At 41.9% G+C, this 20694-nt stretch overlaps 1 protein-coding gene across 3 annotated transcripts in view; it reads left to right on the top strand.

Annotated features, from left to right (window-relative positions):
* DCAF1 (DDB1 and CUL4 associated factor 1) overlaps positions 1 to 20694 on the top strand; it is a 149718-nt gene that overhangs the window by 100709 nt on the left and 28315 nt on the right. For 2 of the 3 annotated variants that reach the window (XM_019505170.1, XM_019505172.1), the window contains exons 18-23: positions 678 to 911; positions 4119 to 4212; positions 6587 to 6691; positions 8040 to 8113; positions 9407 to 9511; positions 15268 to 15276. In XM_019505170.1, coding sequence (XP_019360715.1) covers positions 678 to 911; positions 4119 to 4212; positions 6587 to 6691; positions 8040 to 8113; positions 9407 to 9511; positions 15268 to 15276 — 621 coding nt within the window. The remainder of the gene's footprint in view (positions 1 to 677; positions 912 to 4118; positions 4213 to 6586; positions 6692 to 8039; positions 8114 to 9406; positions 9512 to 15267; positions 15277 to 20694) is intronic. The other variant, XM_019505171.1, reaches the window with a different exon arrangement.

A 20694-nucleotide genomic window follows, 5' to 3' on the forward strand; every position in this document is an offset into this window, starting at 1 on the left:
ACCCCAAAGCCCCCCACATCCCATCTATCCACACACCCACAGCCCCCCACAAACCTATACCCACACCCTCACAATATACAAGAGTACGACTTCATTTTAAGCTATTATATGATCACCTCTATATGTTGTAGATGTTCATTTTTAGAGTATAATTTGGTATTTTTCTGGTTCCAAGACGGCAAAACCCCTTGCTTAAAGGAGTACTTCCGGGGGCAAGGGGAGGGACTTCTGGTGGCAAAGGTCAGGGGTTAGAGGGTAGAACTTCTGGTCACAAGATGACGACCAGGGAGGGGCATCTGTCAAGGGGTGGTGCTACCCATGTGGCCCTCAACAGCTTGCCAAAACTCAGTAAGCGGCCTTCTGACCGAAATAATTGCCTATCCCTGTTGTAGCCCATTTCTCACATCTGGATTAGTTCTCTGGAACTAGTCTCAGGCTTGTTAAATGTATTGGAGGGACCACAGCAATCTAAACACTGTCTAGGCACATGGTAAGACATGGTTCCTGCCCTGAAGAGCTTGCAGTCCAAAGATGTCATGCTAGGGAAGAAAGGTTTCACAGTGGCTAGTTCTTATGTGAGAGGGACGAGAAACTCAGAGTGGTCTATGGTATTCTTGGGCACTGATTGATAGATTACAAATTGTGACTAACCTTTCTCTTTCTTTTAAATCTAAAAGATCTATGATATTCAGACTGGCAACAAGCTGTTGACTCTGTTTAACCCAGATCTGGCCAACAACTACAAGAAGAACAGTGCCACCTTTAACCCCACAGATGACCTTGTTCTAAATGATGGTGTTCTTTGGGATGTCCGTTCTGCGCAAGCCATCCATAAATTTGACAAATTCAACATGACCATCAGTGGCGTTTTCCATCCCAATGGGCTGGAGGTCATAGTCAACACAGAGATTGTATCCTACCTCAGTTGAAACTTACTATATAAATACCATGGACTGATAGCCATGTGGTCTGATTGTAGCAACCTGTGTAGTGTCCTGCTGTGTCATGGTAAACATAAATAGATTTTACAAGCTTTTATAATAACAGCAATTTTAATTCATAAGTTAGGAGCAAAGAATTGTCAGAATAGGGAGTCAGTAGGAGCCAGTCCCCTGTCTCTGTTCTGAGATGCTTCAAAGGAGAGGCAAGAAAATGCCTATGGCAGGTTATCAGTTTATAGATTAAATAGGCCTGTTCATAAGTGGAATTTGCTGCATCTCCTTTGTTGACTGACTTCTGCCATAAAGCATGAACTTCTTGAGACCGTAGTCTCAGAGATGGCTTTTGTATCCATCTCCAAACCAGATCTCTATCATTAGGTGGAAGCATCTTTGTGAAATGTATTTCTTTTGTAGTACAAGTTCATAGTAATGAGAAGATTGGGCACTGTTGTACTTAATACAAAGTTTTAGATCTCTTATAAAAATACTACCTAAATCAGCTCTGGATGCTCTCATTACCCATATAGAAGTCTAACCTTTTTGGAATCCTGGTAAGCTCCTGGTTTCAGTTATATGCTTTGGCAAGTGAGTTGTGCATGTTACTTCTTATGTGACATATAATTCTTTCAACACCTTTTAACTTGTTTTCCAATTTAGTTGGATGTCTTGTGTGTAATAGAAAGGTATATGGGAGAGCCTGATCTGTCATTTTGTAACATACACTCATTCTCTCTATCTCTGTCATATCCTCTCATCTTTGAGACAGCGTCACCCTGCACAAGTTATTTCAGGCTTCTAGTGCTTTCATTGCCTGTACCTGATCCTCTGTTCCTGATGTCCCTTTTGAAATATGGTGATCAGTGTTGACACAAGAAAGGGCATAAACCTCTGCTGTGCACTATACTAGGAATTTTTCTTTTCAGCTGCCATAGTGACATGCAGGATTTCTTCTTGAATGGCTATAGTCAATTTGGAACCAAGCAGTGTAGGAGAATAATACAAATGATGCATCCTAATATATTTTATCTTGTATTTATGAACACTGAAATTCATCTGCTTTGTTGCTCCTTATTTATTTAGCTTTGTCAGAACCACCTAATAGTCTTTTGGTCTTCTGTAATTTCTGATGAACCCTAAATAATTTTCTTTCTCCCAAACGTTACCCTCTATTCCCTGCCCCCTTTTTTTACAAGTCTTTAACATATGTATTAGCTACATAACTGTAGTATGGAACCCTGCAAACATTTGGACTTACTGTAAATTGACTGTTTCTGCTTTAATGTCATCTTCACCAGTTCAGATCCATGGTACAATTTTACCTATTACCTCAAAACTAGGTTTTTCCAAAGGCCTTTTTACTAAAATCATACTATATCAACTGCATCTCCTTTGTGTCCTGTTTTCTCAAATTGCTGGTGGGTTAGAGACACCTTCCTTTAAAGAAGGCAGGCTGGTGTTTACTGTCATATCATTCACATAAGTATTCTATATTTAGTTATTGTTCCAAGTAAATTACTTAACTATGGATTTCAGATCTATATCTCCTTGGCCTAGGGATAGATATTACACACAAGCTGGTTTAAGTGATCAGAAACCGGTTTAAACCTGTAACGGAACAGACATTTGGTACATGTAAACCAGTTTGATAATGGCTGAAACTGGTTCGAGATAAACATGGCTGAATGTAGTGTCAGACTTAACTGATTTGGCTCAAACTGGTTTATGCAATGTTTGTCCCAGACCCTTTGCTGGTTTAAGTTTAAATCAGAGTCCCCTAGCATGCTCTCTGGGCTGGGTGGAACTCTCTGCTCCACAGCAGGGCTGGCCCCTGGCTGGAGCTCGGCACAGACTCGCAGGCACAGCAGGGTCTGCTGGCTTCCCCTCTTTCTCCCCGCTGGCTTGCTTACCTGTCAGTTTGCTGTAGACAGTATGATGAAGCGGGGAGAGAGATTGAAAAGCTCCGTATCATCAACAGATGCATGCACTGCACACCCTGGCTTGCCTCATAGTGCTAGCCTGAGGCTGGGGGCTGGTAACACTCCTGCCCCTTGAGCAGCCAGCAGGGAAAAGCCTGTGACTGTGCAGGCAGACCTCCTTAATTAGAGTCCTGCTGGGGCCTGGCCATGCACCCCTCAGCTCAGCTACCTGCAGAAGGGAAGGGAGGGCCGCTCTGGCACATCCTGGCTTCTGGTTTGAGCCACTGCAGGCATGTTTCTGAATTTCTTCAGTCCAGAGAGAATATCTGTCCAATTTCAAAGCAGCTCAGCCTAGCCAGGTTAGACTAACCTACAAAGATTGAATCAATTCAGGGTCAGGCTTTTTGAATGTCTGTCCCTAGCCCTTGAAGTCATACCAGCATCTTCCCCCTTCAATTAATTATATGCTCCATTTGCAGCTTTCCAGTTTTACAAGGCAGTAGATGGTCGGTCGGTCCTCCCTTCCCTTCTGCAGATGGACAGAGTGGTCCTCCATTGATGATACATAACTTTTCAATCCTCCTCCCTGCTTCCCTCATACTTACTTAAAGTGCATGTAACAGAAATAAACTATTGTCAGAGACTAACTTGTGAAAGTACTGAAAAACCAATATATCTGAAAAAAGAAACAAATTACAAGTGCTGGAGAGCATACACTTAAGAGTTCTGCAGAAGCATAAGGATGAAATGACAGAACAGCAAACGTGTGTGTGTGTGTGTATACACCTCCCTGTGTGTGTCTCAGTGTGTGTATACACACATTGCTGATTCTGTTAATATTGCAGGGGAGGGTGAGGGAGTTAAGACTAGGAAGCTGTGGCAGGGGACCAGAGGGGAAAAAGCAAGGGGTGGAGGTTGAGGTGTGAAGTTGATACACATTGTACTCTGTCCTTTCAATTGAGAGTTAGATGTTTGTACTTTCACTTCTGTCATCTCAGTTGTGGTATCACCTCTCTTCCTCCCTTCATCTACTAAGATCTGCATCATAACTACCATGTTGACAGCTGAGGACTTGGTGCAGCTTTTCTAATGAGAAACTTCTGATGGGCTTGCAGGGCTAGGAGAAGGGCCCTGGAACTGCTGTATCTGGAGGACAGCAGTTAAGTTTCATTAGTTTGGTGCTGTTTGCTGCTCACCAGCGAGTTGAAATGAAAGTGGGAATTTGTAGTTCTGTATTGTTCCTTAATCTCTTTTTCTCCAGTGGGACCTTCGAACTTTCCATTTGCTACATACGGTACCAGCACTAGATCAGTGTCGTGTGGTTTTCAACTACACTGGCACAGTTATGTATGGAGGTAAGATTTCCCTATTTGCATTGTGTTGTCTTTGGTTTTTCTTGACATCTTTGGATCTGGCAGTGGAAGCTGACTATAGGGCTTCTCTTTCCTGTGTGGTGTTGGTGAAGTAGACCAATCCAAATATTTCCCAACCCAAGGAACCTCTAGATGCCTGACAGCCCACATCTAACTTGCATATAGGAAGTCTGTTGCGTTTTGCTCTGGTCATTTCTAAGGGAGGTGTACAGACTCTAAAGCCTGCATTTTAACAGCTGCTGAAGGATTTGGAGTTGAGAAAATCTTATACCAACTCACCATGCCTATGGTTTAGAGCTTTGCATGCTTATATTATGGTGTACCAAATTAAAGCCCTGTGGAAAGCTGAGACTTGTATAATGAGCAGGCTGTCTTGTGGCATATTTTTGTAAATCTGTGTTTAAAGAATATTAAAATTACATAGTCAAACACCCCAAAAGTTAGAAAATACTGGGATTAAGATTGTGAGTGAGTAGGATATGGGCTTTGATTTCATCATCATGTGTTTCCCCCAACCAGCTCCCTGCCTTGGTCAGTAAACAGGCTGGACAAAGTTCAGTTAATGAGAATCTACTTATTCATTGCTTTGTTTTTTCTTGTTCGTTGTGTAGCTTTAGGCCTCACTTACTGCACAGTTTTAAAATCTTTGAAGACTAGATTCTTTTCCTCATGGGCTTCCATTGTGGCATTTAGCTGTATTTGGTGCTTCACAAATAGATTAATTTTCTCAAAATCTTGTGTATTTAGATGTAGTAGTATAACCATTTTGCAGATGGGAGGGATTAAAGGAAAAAATATCCACTAACCTTGGGTACAGAAATTGAGATGTCTAGGATCTGATTTCCATTTCTCCTCCCCCAATCTTAATGTTACATAGTAGGGCTGTGCGAGGCTTTGGACCCTGCTTCAGATCCGGAGGTGTCCAGATCAAAGTGCTGGCTTCTTTAGGCTTTCCAAAGCGGTTTGGAGCTTCTCCGAAGCTTTCCTGAAGTGCTTCAGCTGCTTTGGAGAATTGGCCATAGGGTATAATGGGGAATCAATGAAATATCTATAACTTTGTTGTTTTTTGTCTGATTTGGATGAAATTTTCAAGGGTGGCAGCCTCTGCTGAGAGCATGAAGCCTGCCAAGATTCAAGATCAGTGCAGGAGTCCAGGGGGGAACTGCACTCCAAATTCTTGAAAGCAAAACTCCTGTCGCGTCTATGTGTTACAACACGGGGGGGTGAAAACTGCAGGGGTGGTGGCCCCTGGTGAGACGACAAAGCCTGCCAAGTTTCAAGAAGATCAGTGTAGGGGTTTGGGGGAAACTGCACCTCAAGCTGTGGACAAACAAAACTTGTGACGTGTGACAGTGTGCATGTGTTAAGGTGCAGCAGGGTGAAAGCTGCAAGGATGGTGGCCCCTGCTGCGGCCACAAAGCCTACCAGCTGTCAAGGAGATAGGTGTAGGGCTTCTGGGTCTGGAGCCCTGCACCTCTAGCTGCTGACAGGCGAAACTTATGACATGGGTAGGTCTGTCTTGGGGAGAACTACTGCAGGCCTGACTGCTAAGCTACTCTGTTACCAGTTACCAAGCAATCATGATTCACTCAGGGACCAGCTCAATGCATAGTTGCCAACTAGTGTAGCCAGTTAACTAGCAACAATTAACACCTACAAAACCCCACACTAAGGAGAGGAAATAATCAATACAGACAATCAGCTGCCCCAAGACAGACACAGCTGCACAAGCACCCATGTCACAAGTTTGGTCTGTCAGCAGCCAGGGGTGCAGAGCCCCAGAACCCCCCTGCACTGATCTCCTTGACAGCTGGCAGGCTTTGTGGCCGCAGCAGGGGCCATCACACCTGCAGTTTTCAGCCTGTTTTCTGCGCCTTAACATACACAGGCGTTAAGGTTCCCCACGTGTGCACCTCCCCCTCCACCCCTCCTAACTCCCCTACCAATTGTTCCTGATTGGCAGAGAGGCGAAAACTGTGGTTTTAGTATGGCACTGTTTTTGCCTCCTGGGCAGTCAGCAACAAGCAAGAGGGCTATCAGGTCTCCTCAGTCAGTAAGCAACAGGGTGGGTTGGGGGGTTCATGAGGGAATCTGCAAGATTAAAGGAGCTGCCACACAGCCCATTTCCACTGTGAATTCAGTAGGTCCCTACTTGCGTACTAAGTATTTATATTCTTGCAAAATTCAGCTGTAGAACAGTAATATAATGGATAAATGGGTCTTGCTAATCTATTAAAAAAGCAAAGTACAGACAATTATACTGCAATGCTATGCAGGTCCAACAGGATCCTAATGTGAGAAGAAGCAACACCTGTAAATAAGAGGTACCTTGCTGAATAATCTTTCCCTTGGTCAGCTATGTTGCAGGCAGATGATGAAGATGACCTACTGGAGGAGAGGATGAGAAGCCCCTTTGGGTCATCCTTCAGGACATTCAATGCAACTGATTACAAGCCTATAGGTAAGAGTGAAAGTGCCCCAGCAAAGGGCTTGGTTTGTAACCTGGGTGCACTTTTTTGCACTAGATCCTTCTTTCATTAAAAAAATGAGTTAAAACACATTCTACCATTGTTTACCTTAATCCAAGTATGCACGCTGTCCTCAGCTCTGAAGTAGCTTGAGCTAAAATTTCTGCTTCGGTATGTAATTATTTGCGTTTACTTTTGTGGGCTGTAATTGCCACCTCTGGTTTTCTTCTGTTGTTGTCTTTTCTTCTGTTCAACTCGGATCTGAATCTGAGAGCAAGTCTGTAACATAGCCAAAACCTCAGTGGTCCAGTTATGTGAAAGGACCATTTTTTCTGTTTGAACTCCCCTTTCCCATTAGTATTGGTCCCTGTTTATAGCTCAGACTGCTGTCAGTTTGGCCTCTAGCCCACAAAACTCCTGGAGCTAAACTTAGTTATTTAGCAGGAGTGAATAAACATGGCCACTGGCTTCCATTTGCTTAGGGAGAAGGCCTGGTTACACCTTGGTCTTCCTTCAACATCACCTTATGAAAACTGAAAGAGCCACGTGGTCTCTGGTCTGCTCAAAGAAGTCCATAGCCAATGTGCAGAGAGAGATGCACAATGGAATCCAGTGTGAGAATTCAGGCTGCACTTCTTTGAACAGCTCAGCATGAGCGGTTCAGAAATATTCTCCATTACTGGTTGAAATTACAGGCAGTCCTCAGATTTAACACAATTGGTTCCCGAGAACCGTGGCTTAAGTCGAAACTTTGCAACTCAGAACCAATTTTCCCATAGGAAACAAGGTTATAAATGGGGGATTGGTTTCTGAACCAAGACCCAATACCCTATTTTCACCATAAATAGCCCAGAATTTTGTACTCAATCAATTATAGATGAGTAATACAGCTACATTAACATATTTATTTTGTAAATAGCAATCATATTGATTTGGAAGGACTTCTTTGAGGTGACTTGGCTGGACTTTTTGAAGGACTCCTGGTTGGACTTTTTGAAGGGTTCTTGACTGGAGTCTTCTCAGGAGTCTTGCCTGCAGGTTTTTCTGGAGTCTTGTCTGCTTTCTTAAAGAAAGGTGTCCAAGGAAGTTTGGACAGACAGGAGATAGGTGACGCATCAAGCGTTGTGAAGTCGAAAGTCAGAAAGTTGAAACAGGGTGTCAATTTAGAAACGTTGTAACTTAAAATGTTGTAAGTTGAGGACTGCCTGTACCTGTATGTACTAAACTCCAATTTTCTTGATTCTTACCCAGATATGTTCATATCCTTAGAACTGTTTATACAGTAAAGCATTGAAATGCCTGGACTTAACTTTTAAGCTTATTTTATGATTTGTGTTCTAGCCACCATTGATGTGAAACGGAATATCTTTGACTTGTGCACAGACAGCAAGGATTGCTATCTGGCTGTCATAGAGGTAAAGACATTGAGATTGTAGTGGGAACAGTAAATACCTGTCTATGACTGTAGTCCAAGTATAATGCTTCTTGGGGTATTCTTAAGACTTTGGGGTTAGAGATTCCAAAGTGTCTGCTGTTTGTTGTTGATGTCTTACATAGTGGTATTCTTATGTGGATAGGGTAATTGTGACCAGTTGGTTACAATCCATCTTATGATGAGTATATGCCATGTTGCCTCTGTGTCACTAGCTCATTCATATCTTAGAGTCCTTTCAGTGCTATCCCTCAAACACTGTCTTGCTTTAAAATAAATATATTACAGAGGGAAGCATCCTCTTAAAAGCCAGATTGGGATGCATTTTTTTTCATGTTTCTTGGTCTCATGTGTTGAAACTTGCCCCAAAATACAGAGTCTGGCAGGTGTACTCATGGTGCTCTCTGAGCTTTTACTTGGCCTCCCCCTTACCTTCCCTGTTCTACATATTTTCTTTCTGATTAACCATCCTCCAAAAGTTGAGGTTTGCGGGAAGTACAAAGTTAAGTTTTTTGGCCTGTGTTATGCAAGAAGCCCTAGAAAAGCAACAAGCTTGTACTGGTTGGATATATTTCTTTACTTAGGGACCATTAAAACAATCCTTCCTTTCTCAGCAACCAATGCTTGGAATAGTTTTCAATATTGATAAGGCTCTCACATCTTGCTTTATGTAGAGCAACACCATGCTTTTAGCTTGTGAATTATTGTTTTATTCTTGCCTTTCAGCAAAGCTAGCTGACAGGGCACAATAACACCGTTGCCCCAATGTAGAGTACTAATGCATCAGTCCTTGGATTGTAAAATCAGTGAGTTTAAAACCCACTTGGGACTGACTGCTTTGTTTTTAAAGTAATATTAGTTGGCAGATTTCAGGCCTTTGCATCTTTCTGAAATTGCTGCTACCTTGCAGCCTTTTTTTCCCTTTAGGAAAACAGCCTTACACTAGAGAGAGAAATTTTGGGGAGAGTTGGCATGCAGTTTGGGAAAGGGGAGTCAAAGCTGGGCAAGGGCCCAAATGGTCCAAAATAGAGGTTTTATAAGGTGTGTGCTCCTGTGGTAGGAATGCTGCTTTGCAAGTGACATAACACCTAGAACCTCAAAGCAAATCCTTTCTGCTGCTTCTGTGGCTATTCTTGTAAAATAGAAGAACCTTATTCCTGGTTATATTATGTGCACTAATAGAAAATAAAAGATGGGGACAACACCTTACTGTTTTTGGCATAACTTATACTAGTTGCTAAATGCTATGTTGTTGGGGATGGGGGTTTCTTTTCAGAACCAAGGCAGCATGGATGCCATGAACATGGATACAGTTTGCAGGCTGTATGAGGTGGGCAGACAGCGTCTGGCAGAAGATGAAGAGGATGAGGAAGAAGACCAGGTGAGAACTATAAAGACATCTTGGTTTTGGCAGTACAGTTGTAATCAAAGAACTTGTCTACACAGAAAAATGTGTGTGGAGAAAGCAAGTATGTAAATTTACTCTACATTTACCTTCCCTTGTGGACAATCTTAATATGCAGTAAATGTCAGGTAGCTCACTCTTTGAAGGTGTACACAAGACTGTCCACGGAAGGAGTTTTTGAGAATTAGCTAGGACACTATGAACTCATACTTTAGGAGTAGATATGTCTACTAGTTCCTTGTAGTTGGTATGCTGGAAAGAGTTGCTGTTGCATGTTAAAAATTTTTCTATAAAATACTTTTTCTGAGCCACAATGAATGGGTTTTGTCTTTACTTTAAATTGTACACACATCTTTGTTAGTCATGATGTTTAGTCTTGCCCTATATTGGATGTGGACCACAATATCATATTGTGAATTACACACTGCTTCTTGCACAGTAGAAAAATTAAAGAAATGTTGTTAATAGGTTTGTATTGATATGTGCTTGGTAGCCAGCTTTTAAACCATGCATTTAAATTGTGGATTCAATATTTTCAACAGCCTTGTAAAGGGGCCAAGGATGATGATTGTTACTCAAGATGAAGTAGGAAGCATGACTGCGCATTCTGAAGTCAGACTTCAGAAGACCGGTATTCCAGCCCATGGTGCCAGGCATCATAGAATACCAAGTTCCTTATGCTTTGGGCAGGGGGGATCCCCCTCAAATGTGGAATGGATTATTTTCAGCTCTGTGATGATAAAGTATGTATTAGTGTTTCTGCTGGAAACAGCTGGCTTTCTCTCTCTCTCTCTCTTTTTGTGAAGGAAAGGAATGAGGAGTTTCATTTCTTCAGACTATATGGAAAGCTTAAGCTTTGGTTATTTTTTCCAGCTCTTTAATATCATGTTGCTATAATAAAGCTGTCTGACGGCTCTTCAGGGGAACATTTAACAGTACTGTGGAAGTGACTGGTTCATTGTAATCAACAATATTTCAATATTGCCCAAACAAATTGGGTTGTAAAGTGTTTTTTTCTTTCCCGTCTCTGAAAATGCATCATCTTAGTCTGTTAGAATTGTGGTCGGCCTTTTGTCTTTACTGGACAAAAATACTTTTGCTACAGTTAGAGCTACAGCACTAGACTGAATAGATCTGGTGGGCATCTTACTGCCAGACAATAGCAGAGCTGCATGCTAGTAGAGGAAATGCCAATTAATGTCCTTTCCAAACCATTACTTCCTCATAGCCTGCCAACCTCTGATCTCAAATATTTGTGTATTTTTAAAGAAAATCTTTTTTGTGTCCACTATGCCTCTCTGAGTTTGTCTGTAGTCTCCCAATTTTTTAAATGTGTTCATCTTTACTGTGAACTTTCAACAGTAGGCTTTACAAATCCACAAAATAATCATGTAGAAAAAACTGAACTTCCCACATGAAGTTATTTCCATCTTAAAAGTCAGCAATTAGTAGGCAGTTTCAGATTTCTTATGGATATCTCAGATACTATACTATTTTCCTGCATTATCATGGGGTAATTGTTGGTAAATATTGAATTTTTAGTAGTGACCAGTGTGTGTGATGCCCTTTAAATGTACTTCCCTTTGTATAATAGGTCTCTTGTTTTAACGGTTCAGGTTCCAGGCTATAAGATTAGCTACAAAGCAAAGATGAAAGCTTCTATTCTCGATTAGCTCTGGTTGTTGAGACTTCCTGTAATACAAGTGGAGGTGGCCTTAGGCACAGTTTAAGTTATTGAAGAGCTTTCACAAAAGCTTTAGTAGCAGTAAAATAAAGCTACTTTTTTGTTTGCCATTGATTACCAGATTTAAGAGCATTTGCTTGGCATGCACATCTACTGCTGTTGACTGTCTTCATTCCTTGTGTTTATAAAAGTATCCTATTCAGTGGCTTCTAGGGTGGCTGACATCAAACTTTGGGCAGTAGGGAAGGTTAGTTTTAATGCAAACTGCTTAAAATGAGCCCACATTCCAGTTACTGGATGCTTAGCAGTGTTGGAAACAGAAATGTCTGACCTCTTTAACCTGCATGTCCTCGTCTCATCTGCTTCCCTATTTTGGTCTAGTATGTAGCTTGATCTTTTACAGACCCACAAATATTTCTTGCATAGAAACATTTTGGGTTAAGCTATAAACAGCACAGAGCGGTTCAGCCCTTACTTCCCAAAGCAACCCAACAACTTCCCTCTTTTTGGCTTTGGATCAATATGAAACAGGTACCTAAGTATTTGTATTGCTATACGTCTTGAATTTCTTTTTTCAGGTTTAGACCTCTGGCCCAGTTTGATTGCACTGACAGTCAAACTGCTTAAGTGCTGACAAATCAGAAAAGTACTTCCAGATTTCTCCTTGTATAGTGGTCTCACTGATATTCAGAGGGGATAGATTACTTTCCAGTTTTTACCTTGAATATTGAAAGAAAAAAGTCTTGGAGCATATTTATCTGGAATGACCAGGATTTATTGGACAAATGTTCTAAACTCTTTCATGTGGTATTCTAAATGATGTTCTGATACTAGGTCATTCTGCGGTTTGGATGTTTCACGGTGTTTCTGTTCTCTATTCAGCAGCAGGACTAGGCGTTTTCAGGGCTTTTGTTTGCATCTCCTTTGCTAAATGGTCTGCCAAAAAGATGTCTGTCTTATCAGCAGGAAGATAGTCAATAGAACTTGGATACAGCATAGGGTTAGGTTCTTTATCCCTTTGCAAAGTTGAAAGTTTGCAAACCAGGCAGAGAGATACAGCTGCATGAGACGGCTGTTGTTGGCCAGCTGAATGGAGATGTTGTGCTCTTTGTAATAAAAGCTGCAGCAAACAGCTGTGTGGCTTATTCTTCATTTGGAAACCTGCTGCGAATTAAGTTGGTAATGAACCACCCTGATATAAATAACCCAGGTTTTACTGTACTCGTAATGGAAGCAAGTTTGCTTTGGTCAGTTGTCGCTGTCTTTAATGCAACAGAAGTTGTTGCATGTCCTGCTCATTCTGAAAATTGTGCTTGTGGCGGGCAATCCAGATGAAGTGCTGGAGGAACACGTACCCTTATGCTGCTTTGGTGATGGAGTTTATTGCAGCCCCTGTGTCAATCAATAATGCTTCTGTTCTAGGATTTCCTGAATAGTGTGGATTCTGGGGAATCATTATTATGGAGCTGCCCATGGTAGCATTGCTTAGTTGCAGACTTCTCTCTGATCCTTCCTGTCATTTTGGAAAAAAACAGCTGGACTGCTTTCAAACTCCTGTTAGTCCTTGCGGCCAAGATGGCATAGTTGTCTTGTTCCTAGTGCCACTACTGTAAACCTTTGAGTGCTTTTGTTTATAAAACATTTTGGATTAACATAGCTGTAGCTGATGGATTCTGATCAGCTGTCATGGTACTTTTCATATTTCTTTCTTCATATTCCCTTGGAAAACCTTCTTTTTGTAACTGAGGCTAATACTCCAGTATTATCAAACCAGTTTAAGTAAAACCAAAGCTGAATCTCTTGGCTATTGTAATTGATAAATACTTCCTGGGAGTTACTACAATAAGTAATGAATTGATAGTACTCTACCATGAATACAGGCTTCAATGGAACTAGTTTTAACCAGGCTTCAGCCACTGAGTCTTGCAGTGGGATGGCTTTGACTTAAGGTCTGTGTTTATTGTGCCAGACTGGCCTATGAATGGGCAGCTGCAGAATAGATTAAGAGGATAGTAGGAGCATGCTCATTTTTGTCACATCTTTGCACAACAGAATTTCTTGGTGTATGTAGGCAGTGTCCCACTCTGATCTGTGCTGTAGTTTCAAATGATAGCAGCCCTTTGGTGCCTGTTGCAAATGCAGGCAGGAGATAGCTAGAAAATCTTTGAGATTTCTTAAATGCCCAGGCCTAATATTCTAGAGTAAAACCGTTTCCCCCACTAAAGTGAGTGGGAATTAAAGGACATAGTGACTCCAGTCACAGACTCAAAGACTGATGACTCTGTTTAACCAAAGGATCTTCCTGCAACTGCAAGAGTAATTGTGAAAATTAAAAGCTGCTACAGCTACAGTTAGAAATTTTGTCCAGTACCTTGTGTAGAAATAAGGGACCATGCCTCTGTCCATGGTGGGAAAGTCACTGTATTGCCAAACAGGAAATGTTTTGAGATGCTCTTGTTAACTTTGGGATACAGCTACCAGAGGGATGGAACCACTTGAATGATGTGCAAATGAGAATATAGGGGGAGAGGCATACTTAGTAGATCATGGAAGTACAGTGGCATCTACCACTCAGTCCTTCATTGTGCTTGTGAGCTCTCAACAGTGGCAATCTGTGAATCTAATAGGCATCTGGTAACCAATTTGTTAACAGTATTAAGATTATAAAAGCTGCCAAATCATGATTCAGACACTTGCTCAGTGAGGATAGTGTTTGCAGATTTGGGGAGAGAGGAGATTTACTAGCACAGGAAATGTTAAATTCATCACAAATTGGCTACCAAATGCAAATATTTTAGAATAGTAAGAACATGTGGCAGAAAAACTGGAATGGATAATATGTTTCCATTTTTAATCAAAAGATAAGAATGTTTACAATACAGGAACATAAACGATGCTTCATAAAGTAGTGAATGGCATCAGTAATTGTGTTTTACAAACCTCACACAATCCACTTGCTACCTTTCTGATTGTGGTGTTAGCCCACTGGGAATGTCTTTCAAAGCATGTAGGGTAGGGGAAGGCAGTGGGACATGCCTATCTTTTGAGACCCAATTACAAATGCAACTTATGGAACTGTGGGAAGAGGAAAAGCCTCTTGCTCCCAATCTTCACTCTTTTCAGCACTGAAGCAACTCGAGGTTCTGTTTTAAGAGGTTTCTGCCTTTCCTCATCTTGGCTGCTGCTTTTATCCCAGAGTCCTTTTTCCCTTTTCCTCTCAATGTGTGATGGCAATGACAGGTGCCAGCTATGGGGAGTGTAGGAGAAAAGGCCCAGAGCAAGAGTGCTAGCCAGAGTTAGCCCTTGCAGGATGGGATGGGTTCTCAAGACTCCTACTCTATCCCCTATTCCTGCCTACTATCTTCTGTCCACTACAGCAGCCGCCTAGAAAAAGTCAGTCTTGACAGTAACAAATGTTAATGAATTTCTTATGAATCTTAAGGTTCGGGATGACTAGGACTGGTACCCAGTCTGGCTTTTTCTGTGCTAAGTTTTCCAGTAGTTCAAAATCTTATTGTTTGGGTATGGTACTGTTTTACCTTGCAATAAAGTATAAACAAAGACACAGCAAATGCTTCCCTTTTAATGAAAAACTTTGCTATCTACTGACAGCTAAGCAGAAAGCATTGGTTCCTTAAATTGACTATTCACAAAGTTTTTAGTCTGTTTAGTGTTTAGTCTTAGTATTTAAAAAGACACTGTGCACAACCCTTGACACTTAATCATAACGTGTGACCAAACACAAGTTGCACATAAAATAGGGGGCATGGGTTTTTAGATCCTGAGTTCTAATATAACCTGCCAGTCCTTCAGACTGGACTAATTTTTTCCAGTGTCTCATCCTGCTGACTTCTGAAATAAGTGTCATGGTTACCTTTCTGTTTACTGTAGATGCATGGTTATTGTTAGACTAGCTAAGGTTGCTCATGTAGAATAAGAGAATAACTGTCTTTTATCTCTTCGCTCTGTTTTGGCTTCTGTGATATATTGTATGCTGTGTGCTGTGTTCCCTGTATTACGTCTGTCCTTGTCTTCTTCACCTGCCTAGAAGCCTATGGTAAGAATTCTTACTCATTATATGTACTAATGCACTTTGCCAGAGTTCTGTATCTTCAGCTGAGTGATCTCGTTTTACACACAAAGTGCATAGAACTGGAAGGGAGTTACCTGAGATAATGGGTCCAGTCCTCTGCAGTCACAGACAATCATGGCATAGAAGAAGCATAGGATCTAATATGCATCATGTTTTTTCCTTTTCAACTGTGTGTTGTGGAGGACTCTGATACCTGGCTTGGAAAAGAGAGAAGGTGGGAAGAGTTCAGATTTGTTTGCCAAGAAAACAGGAAAGGACTTATTTTTTATGCAGCTAAAGAATAGGATGATACCCAAAGTGAAATTAGTCCTAGAAAAACTATTGCCAAACATTTGCTGCTGCCCCCCACACGGGGGGGATCAATAGGTTGAATGAAGTAATTGGGTAAAAACTCTTAACATCTGTTTTCAGTTGTTGCCTTTCCTGAGAGATGGTTGCTGAAGGGTTTGGAGATATTTGAGCAGCACAAATCTTCTGGCAATAAAGAGCAATTGTCTGAAGTTAAAGTTCTGCTTCTCTGTGAAGCAGAATAAATCATACTTTATTCGGTGCTTTGAATAAGCATGAAAAATATAATCCTTTGCAGGGATTTGCATCACTGGAAAGATTCACTTTGTCCCAGGTGAGCTTGGTTTTTCTGTTTGGAAGTTTTAGAAAGAGGAAATGGCAAAAGGATGATTGCATACAAAAATGGGTAAATTCACCAAAGTAAGAGTAATAGAAGGGATCTTTGTAAAAAGCGGCCATAATGCCCTCCCACCTAAAATGGACAAAACTCTTTGAAATTGGAGTAGTAAAACAATTTATAGAGATCAGACTAGACTTCCTGCAGTGAAATAGGAAGTCATACATTAGTTAAATATGGAAAAAAAAAAAAAGTTGAGGATGCTGGAAAGGTTCCAGTAACATCATACTTCCTAACCTCATAGGACTTAATTTTTAGGCTAAGGAGGGTACTCATAGTTTGAAGTAAGCAATTTTGGAAAGTAATTTCCAAAATGCGCTTCACTGAAATTTTAGATAGTCTCAGAGCAGAGAAGGGAGAAGTGGACAAAACCTGGGACCAAATAGATGGTACATTATAGTATTGCTGCACTTTCAGAACTAATACACAGGTACGTGAACTATGAACCTCAAAATGAGGTCAGCTGAGAATTGAGAATCTAGCATCGGTATAAGAAAAGACCTGTGTGATCTTGTGGTTTCAGAAACACAATCTAAGTATAAACCTGAGACGTTACATAATTACATGAGGAATCTTCCTTGGGTTCTGGACATCTGACATCTGGACAACCATTATGAAAATGGTTCCAGAACCTAGAAATTAGCATGGGGGAGAGAAATGTGGTTTCTAGTACCAGTAAAACAATCTGATGTACTGCTGATCCTTTAAGTCTTCAGCAGCTCTAGGAGCTGAGAAAAGTCCTTGAGATTTTGATACAAAGGGTATCCAAGAATGTAGACAAGGGGTGGTCAACCCATGGCATGTGTACCACAAGTGGCAATGGCAGCTGCTTTGTATGGCACACAAATCCCAGGCGCTCAGTAAAGGGAGGCACCAAGATGGAGGCGGGGGGCATTGAGCAGAATGGGAGCAGGACACTGCTGCAAGAGGAAGTTTTTAGGTGTTGCTGATAATAGCAAGTTAACTCTTCCCTGGCCCTGCAGCCGTTACTGAATTCAGAGCATTGGATCCTTGCTCACCTATATAAAACTGCTGTGGTTGTGGGGCCAAGGAAGAGTTAACCTGGCTCTTGGCAGTGACTACACCTCTTTGCAGCAATGTCCTGCCACCGCTTTGCTCTTCCTGGCTAGAGGCTTGAGCCCATCTCTCTATATTATGGTGCTTTAGGGTACAAACTCTTATCAGGTACATCTCTGGGGAGGCAGGGATCAGAGCAGCTCTTAGGGTGCTGACAGAAGTGCAGCTGCCTGCTGTAACTGAGAACACTTTGCAGGAAGCTTTCTGAGTTACAGTGATCCTATGGAAAAAACAGAAGTTCACTGTTGGCTCCAGGAGGGAGGGGAGCCTAGCTGTTGGCTTCAGCTGGTTTCCCCTAGCAATGTCTCCTCCTCTCTCCCAGCCTGTCCCTATTTCAGAATGAGAACAGGGGAAAGGAGCAGAAGGAGCTTGTTCTAGGGATTCCTTAGCCAGCGCTGGATGGTGGGATGTGTGAATTGGATCCCTTGCACCTTAGGGGAGGAGGAGAAACGGAGGATTCCAAAACAGCTGCCCCACCTTCCAGCAGGGGCTGAGCCCCCCAGTCCAAACTCTCTCTACTCCCTTCCCCCCTCCCCATTCTGGAAACAGCTGGAGACTGGAAGACATCACAGAGAGAAATTACAAAAGACCCTGTGTTTTTAAACTACTTCATCTCACCCTTCATGCGGTGAGGGTTCAGATTTTCACCAGATTGCCCATTTTTGAAACTGTACAGCTGTGCACTTGTTTGGTTATGGCTATAGACCACTTTCTGTGGTCAGATTGTGAGAAAATTGTCACTTCTGTCTGTACCCCTCAGGGAGAGTCTGGGGCTTAATTTGTGGTAGGCTTGCCAGAAAGGTTAGCCACCACTGATGCAAACTATGAGAGTGATGCATTGGTGATGGAAGCCTGACCTACTACTTAGTAAAGTATTCCAATGTGTAAAAGATGGGAATTTTGACTTGTTTTGATGCTGTTTTATATCTGAGGTTCAATTAGAGGGAGATGAGAGATCTGGAAAGGAGGTGATATTCACTTCACAGTCCACCATTTTAGGAGAGAAGTATTATTTATAAGCCACAAAATATTAAATTCTGACATGTGGATTAGAATATGAAGTTTCTCTTATCTCCAGCACCTTTGAGGTAGTAGAGGTTAAGATAAAAAGACATCATGTAAAAATAGGCCATCTGAAAAGAATTTTTTTAGTATAAGTTTCTTTGATCACTCTACATTGGTACCCAATCTTACAGCCAGAAGGTGGAGAAGAGAAGGTGGATTTATGGACACAGTTTTTTCCAGATAGTATAAAACACCTTTTGTTGCTTGTGGTGTTCCACAGAAAGCTTTTTCCAGGACTCCCCTCATGGTATGATATGCTTTGAGTTAATTAATCTCTTTCACAAAGTAGTTACCCTGTGGTCAGGAGAGGTGTGTTTAGTAGTGTCCTCTATCCTTGCCTGGCATATTCAGGAATTCCTAAAGATCTGTTGTGGCCAAGATAAACTGTCGTCCTATATAGCAAGTAGGGCAAAGTATGTCCCATAATTTTCAGATAACACTGGGAGGTTTCATGTATGCTGACTGGCATCTATGAGCAGTTCCTGAGCTTTTAGAGGACACTTCTATGTTGTAACAATGCCTATCACTTGCACTGGAAAACTTTTTGGGTAAGTAAAGGTTATGTATATTGGTTATTAACTGAACTAAAACCCAAATGCTCTATTTACATGGGCTTTAGAGAGATCTCATCTTTATATATGAATGCTATGGTCCTAGAGAATAAATTAGGTCCGATTTATTAAAAACGTTCCGACATGATCAGTCTGTAGTTCTGTTTAAGTAAATGTATCTTTCTTTCCCTTTTGCCATGGTTTTTCACTTTCTTAGACTTCAGGTTTGGTGTTGCTGGTAATTTTATGGCTAGCTAAAATCTGAGTATCTTCTCTGGAGACTATCTAGGAGTGTTGGATAGTACCTGGAAAATTCCTTGAATGAGTTTTTATGCTAAAAGGCTGATCTGCTTAGGAAATTTTACTGATGTAGCAATATAAAGATAACTGTCCTTGTGAACACTTCTTCAAACTTTATACTTCATACCTGTATGTAATGTACGTATATTTTTCAATATCTCCACTTTACTAGCTTGTTGTCTCCCAAAAGCTGATTTTTGAGACATTTTGCCTTGATCCTTCATCATGTCATTCACCCTCTTCAATCCTGCATGTTAAATCTGCAGCTACGTTTAGTTTCTTAGGAAGGAACAAGCTTAAGCCAACGCAAAACTATTTGGTTAAACTGCTGCATATCTCTCTACAGACAGTTATTTAAGTCTGTATAGACTGGGGGCAGGCAATTATTTTGGCTAGAGGGCCACTTACTGGGTTTTGGTGAGCTGTCAAGGGCTACAAGGGTGGCCTCACCCCCTGGTTGCCATTTTGGGGCCAGAAGTCCTGTCCTTAACCTCTGCCTTTTGCCACTGGAAGTCCCTCTCCTCGCCCCTGGAAGTACTCCTTTTGGGAAGCGTTTGCTACCTTGGAACTGGGAAAAAAAATTATATACAGGTTTCCTTCGCTTTAAGCTGTATGTGTGTTCCTGGAAAATGGTGCATGACTCTAATTCTCTTAAAGGGCACCTGCTTTACAATGTAACAAATAGGGTTACGTTCCAAGACCTCAGCTGTACTGACCTCCAGACCCATTTCTGTCACTTTTTTACAAAACAATTTCAGTTCTCGCCAACAGCAGACAGTACACACAAGCACAGGGCACTATTGTAATGGAGATGGCAACTACAGAAACACATGTTGTAGACAACAAGTGAGGAGGACAGATACAGGAGACTATATTTTGGTACGTGTCACTCCCGCAGTGCACCACACAAAGCAGCTGACTGTGGGCTTCCACCACACCAATCCCTGAAGAGTGAATTTACTTGCTTATAATGAATTTTTGTTATAAAATGGGTCATCGCATAAGAGCAAACTCATGCATGCAGAACCCGCATTAAGCAAGGGAAACCTGTACTAAAAATCAGACTTCCATAATACTATATTTTAATTTTATTTAAAAAAAAAATTTTGTCCTGATTTGTGTGTGTTTGTGCTGTGTATATATAGAAGTGATTGCATAATAACTCAAAATGAAGTCTTTCTCTTGTATATTGTGGGGGGTGTGGGGAGCTACGGGTGTGTGGGTATGGGGTTTGTGGGAGGCTGTCTGTGAATATGGGGTGTGGAGGAAAGTGTTGGGGCGTTTGTAGGTGGGCATGGAGGCATGGAGGGTTTGTGTGGGATGTGGCTGGAGTTTGTGGGGGGCTGGGGGTGTGTGAGTGCATGTGTAGTGTGTGTGTGTAGCAGTGAACGGGGCTCCCCCTAGAGGTGTGTGGGGGAGGGTGTGGGTGGGTGCAGTGTTGGTGGGTGTGTAATTCATGTGTGGGGGAGGATGTGGCTGTGGGGTTTATGTGGGGGTTGAGGGTATGTGTGGTGTGCATGGGAGCCCCTGCTCCTACCCCCACCCTGCAACAGCCCAGAGTCTGCACACCTTGTGGTGCTTCCCCCACCACTGCCAACAGTGTGGCCTGCTCCCACTCCACACCGCTTGGCCATGGCATGTCCTGCTACCCCTAAGCATGTAAGAAGGTTGGGGTGGCTTCTTCCAGCTGCTGCCTCCAGCCCT

This window comes from Gavialis gangeticus, unplaced genomic scaffold (assembly GCF_001723915.1).
Source record: "Gavialis gangeticus isolate Ggan-Ray unplaced genomic scaffold, GavGan_comp1, whole genome shotgun sequence".
In the NCBI taxonomy this organism is placed as follows: Eukaryota; Metazoa; Chordata; order Crocodylia; family Gavialidae; genus Gavialis; species Gavialis gangeticus.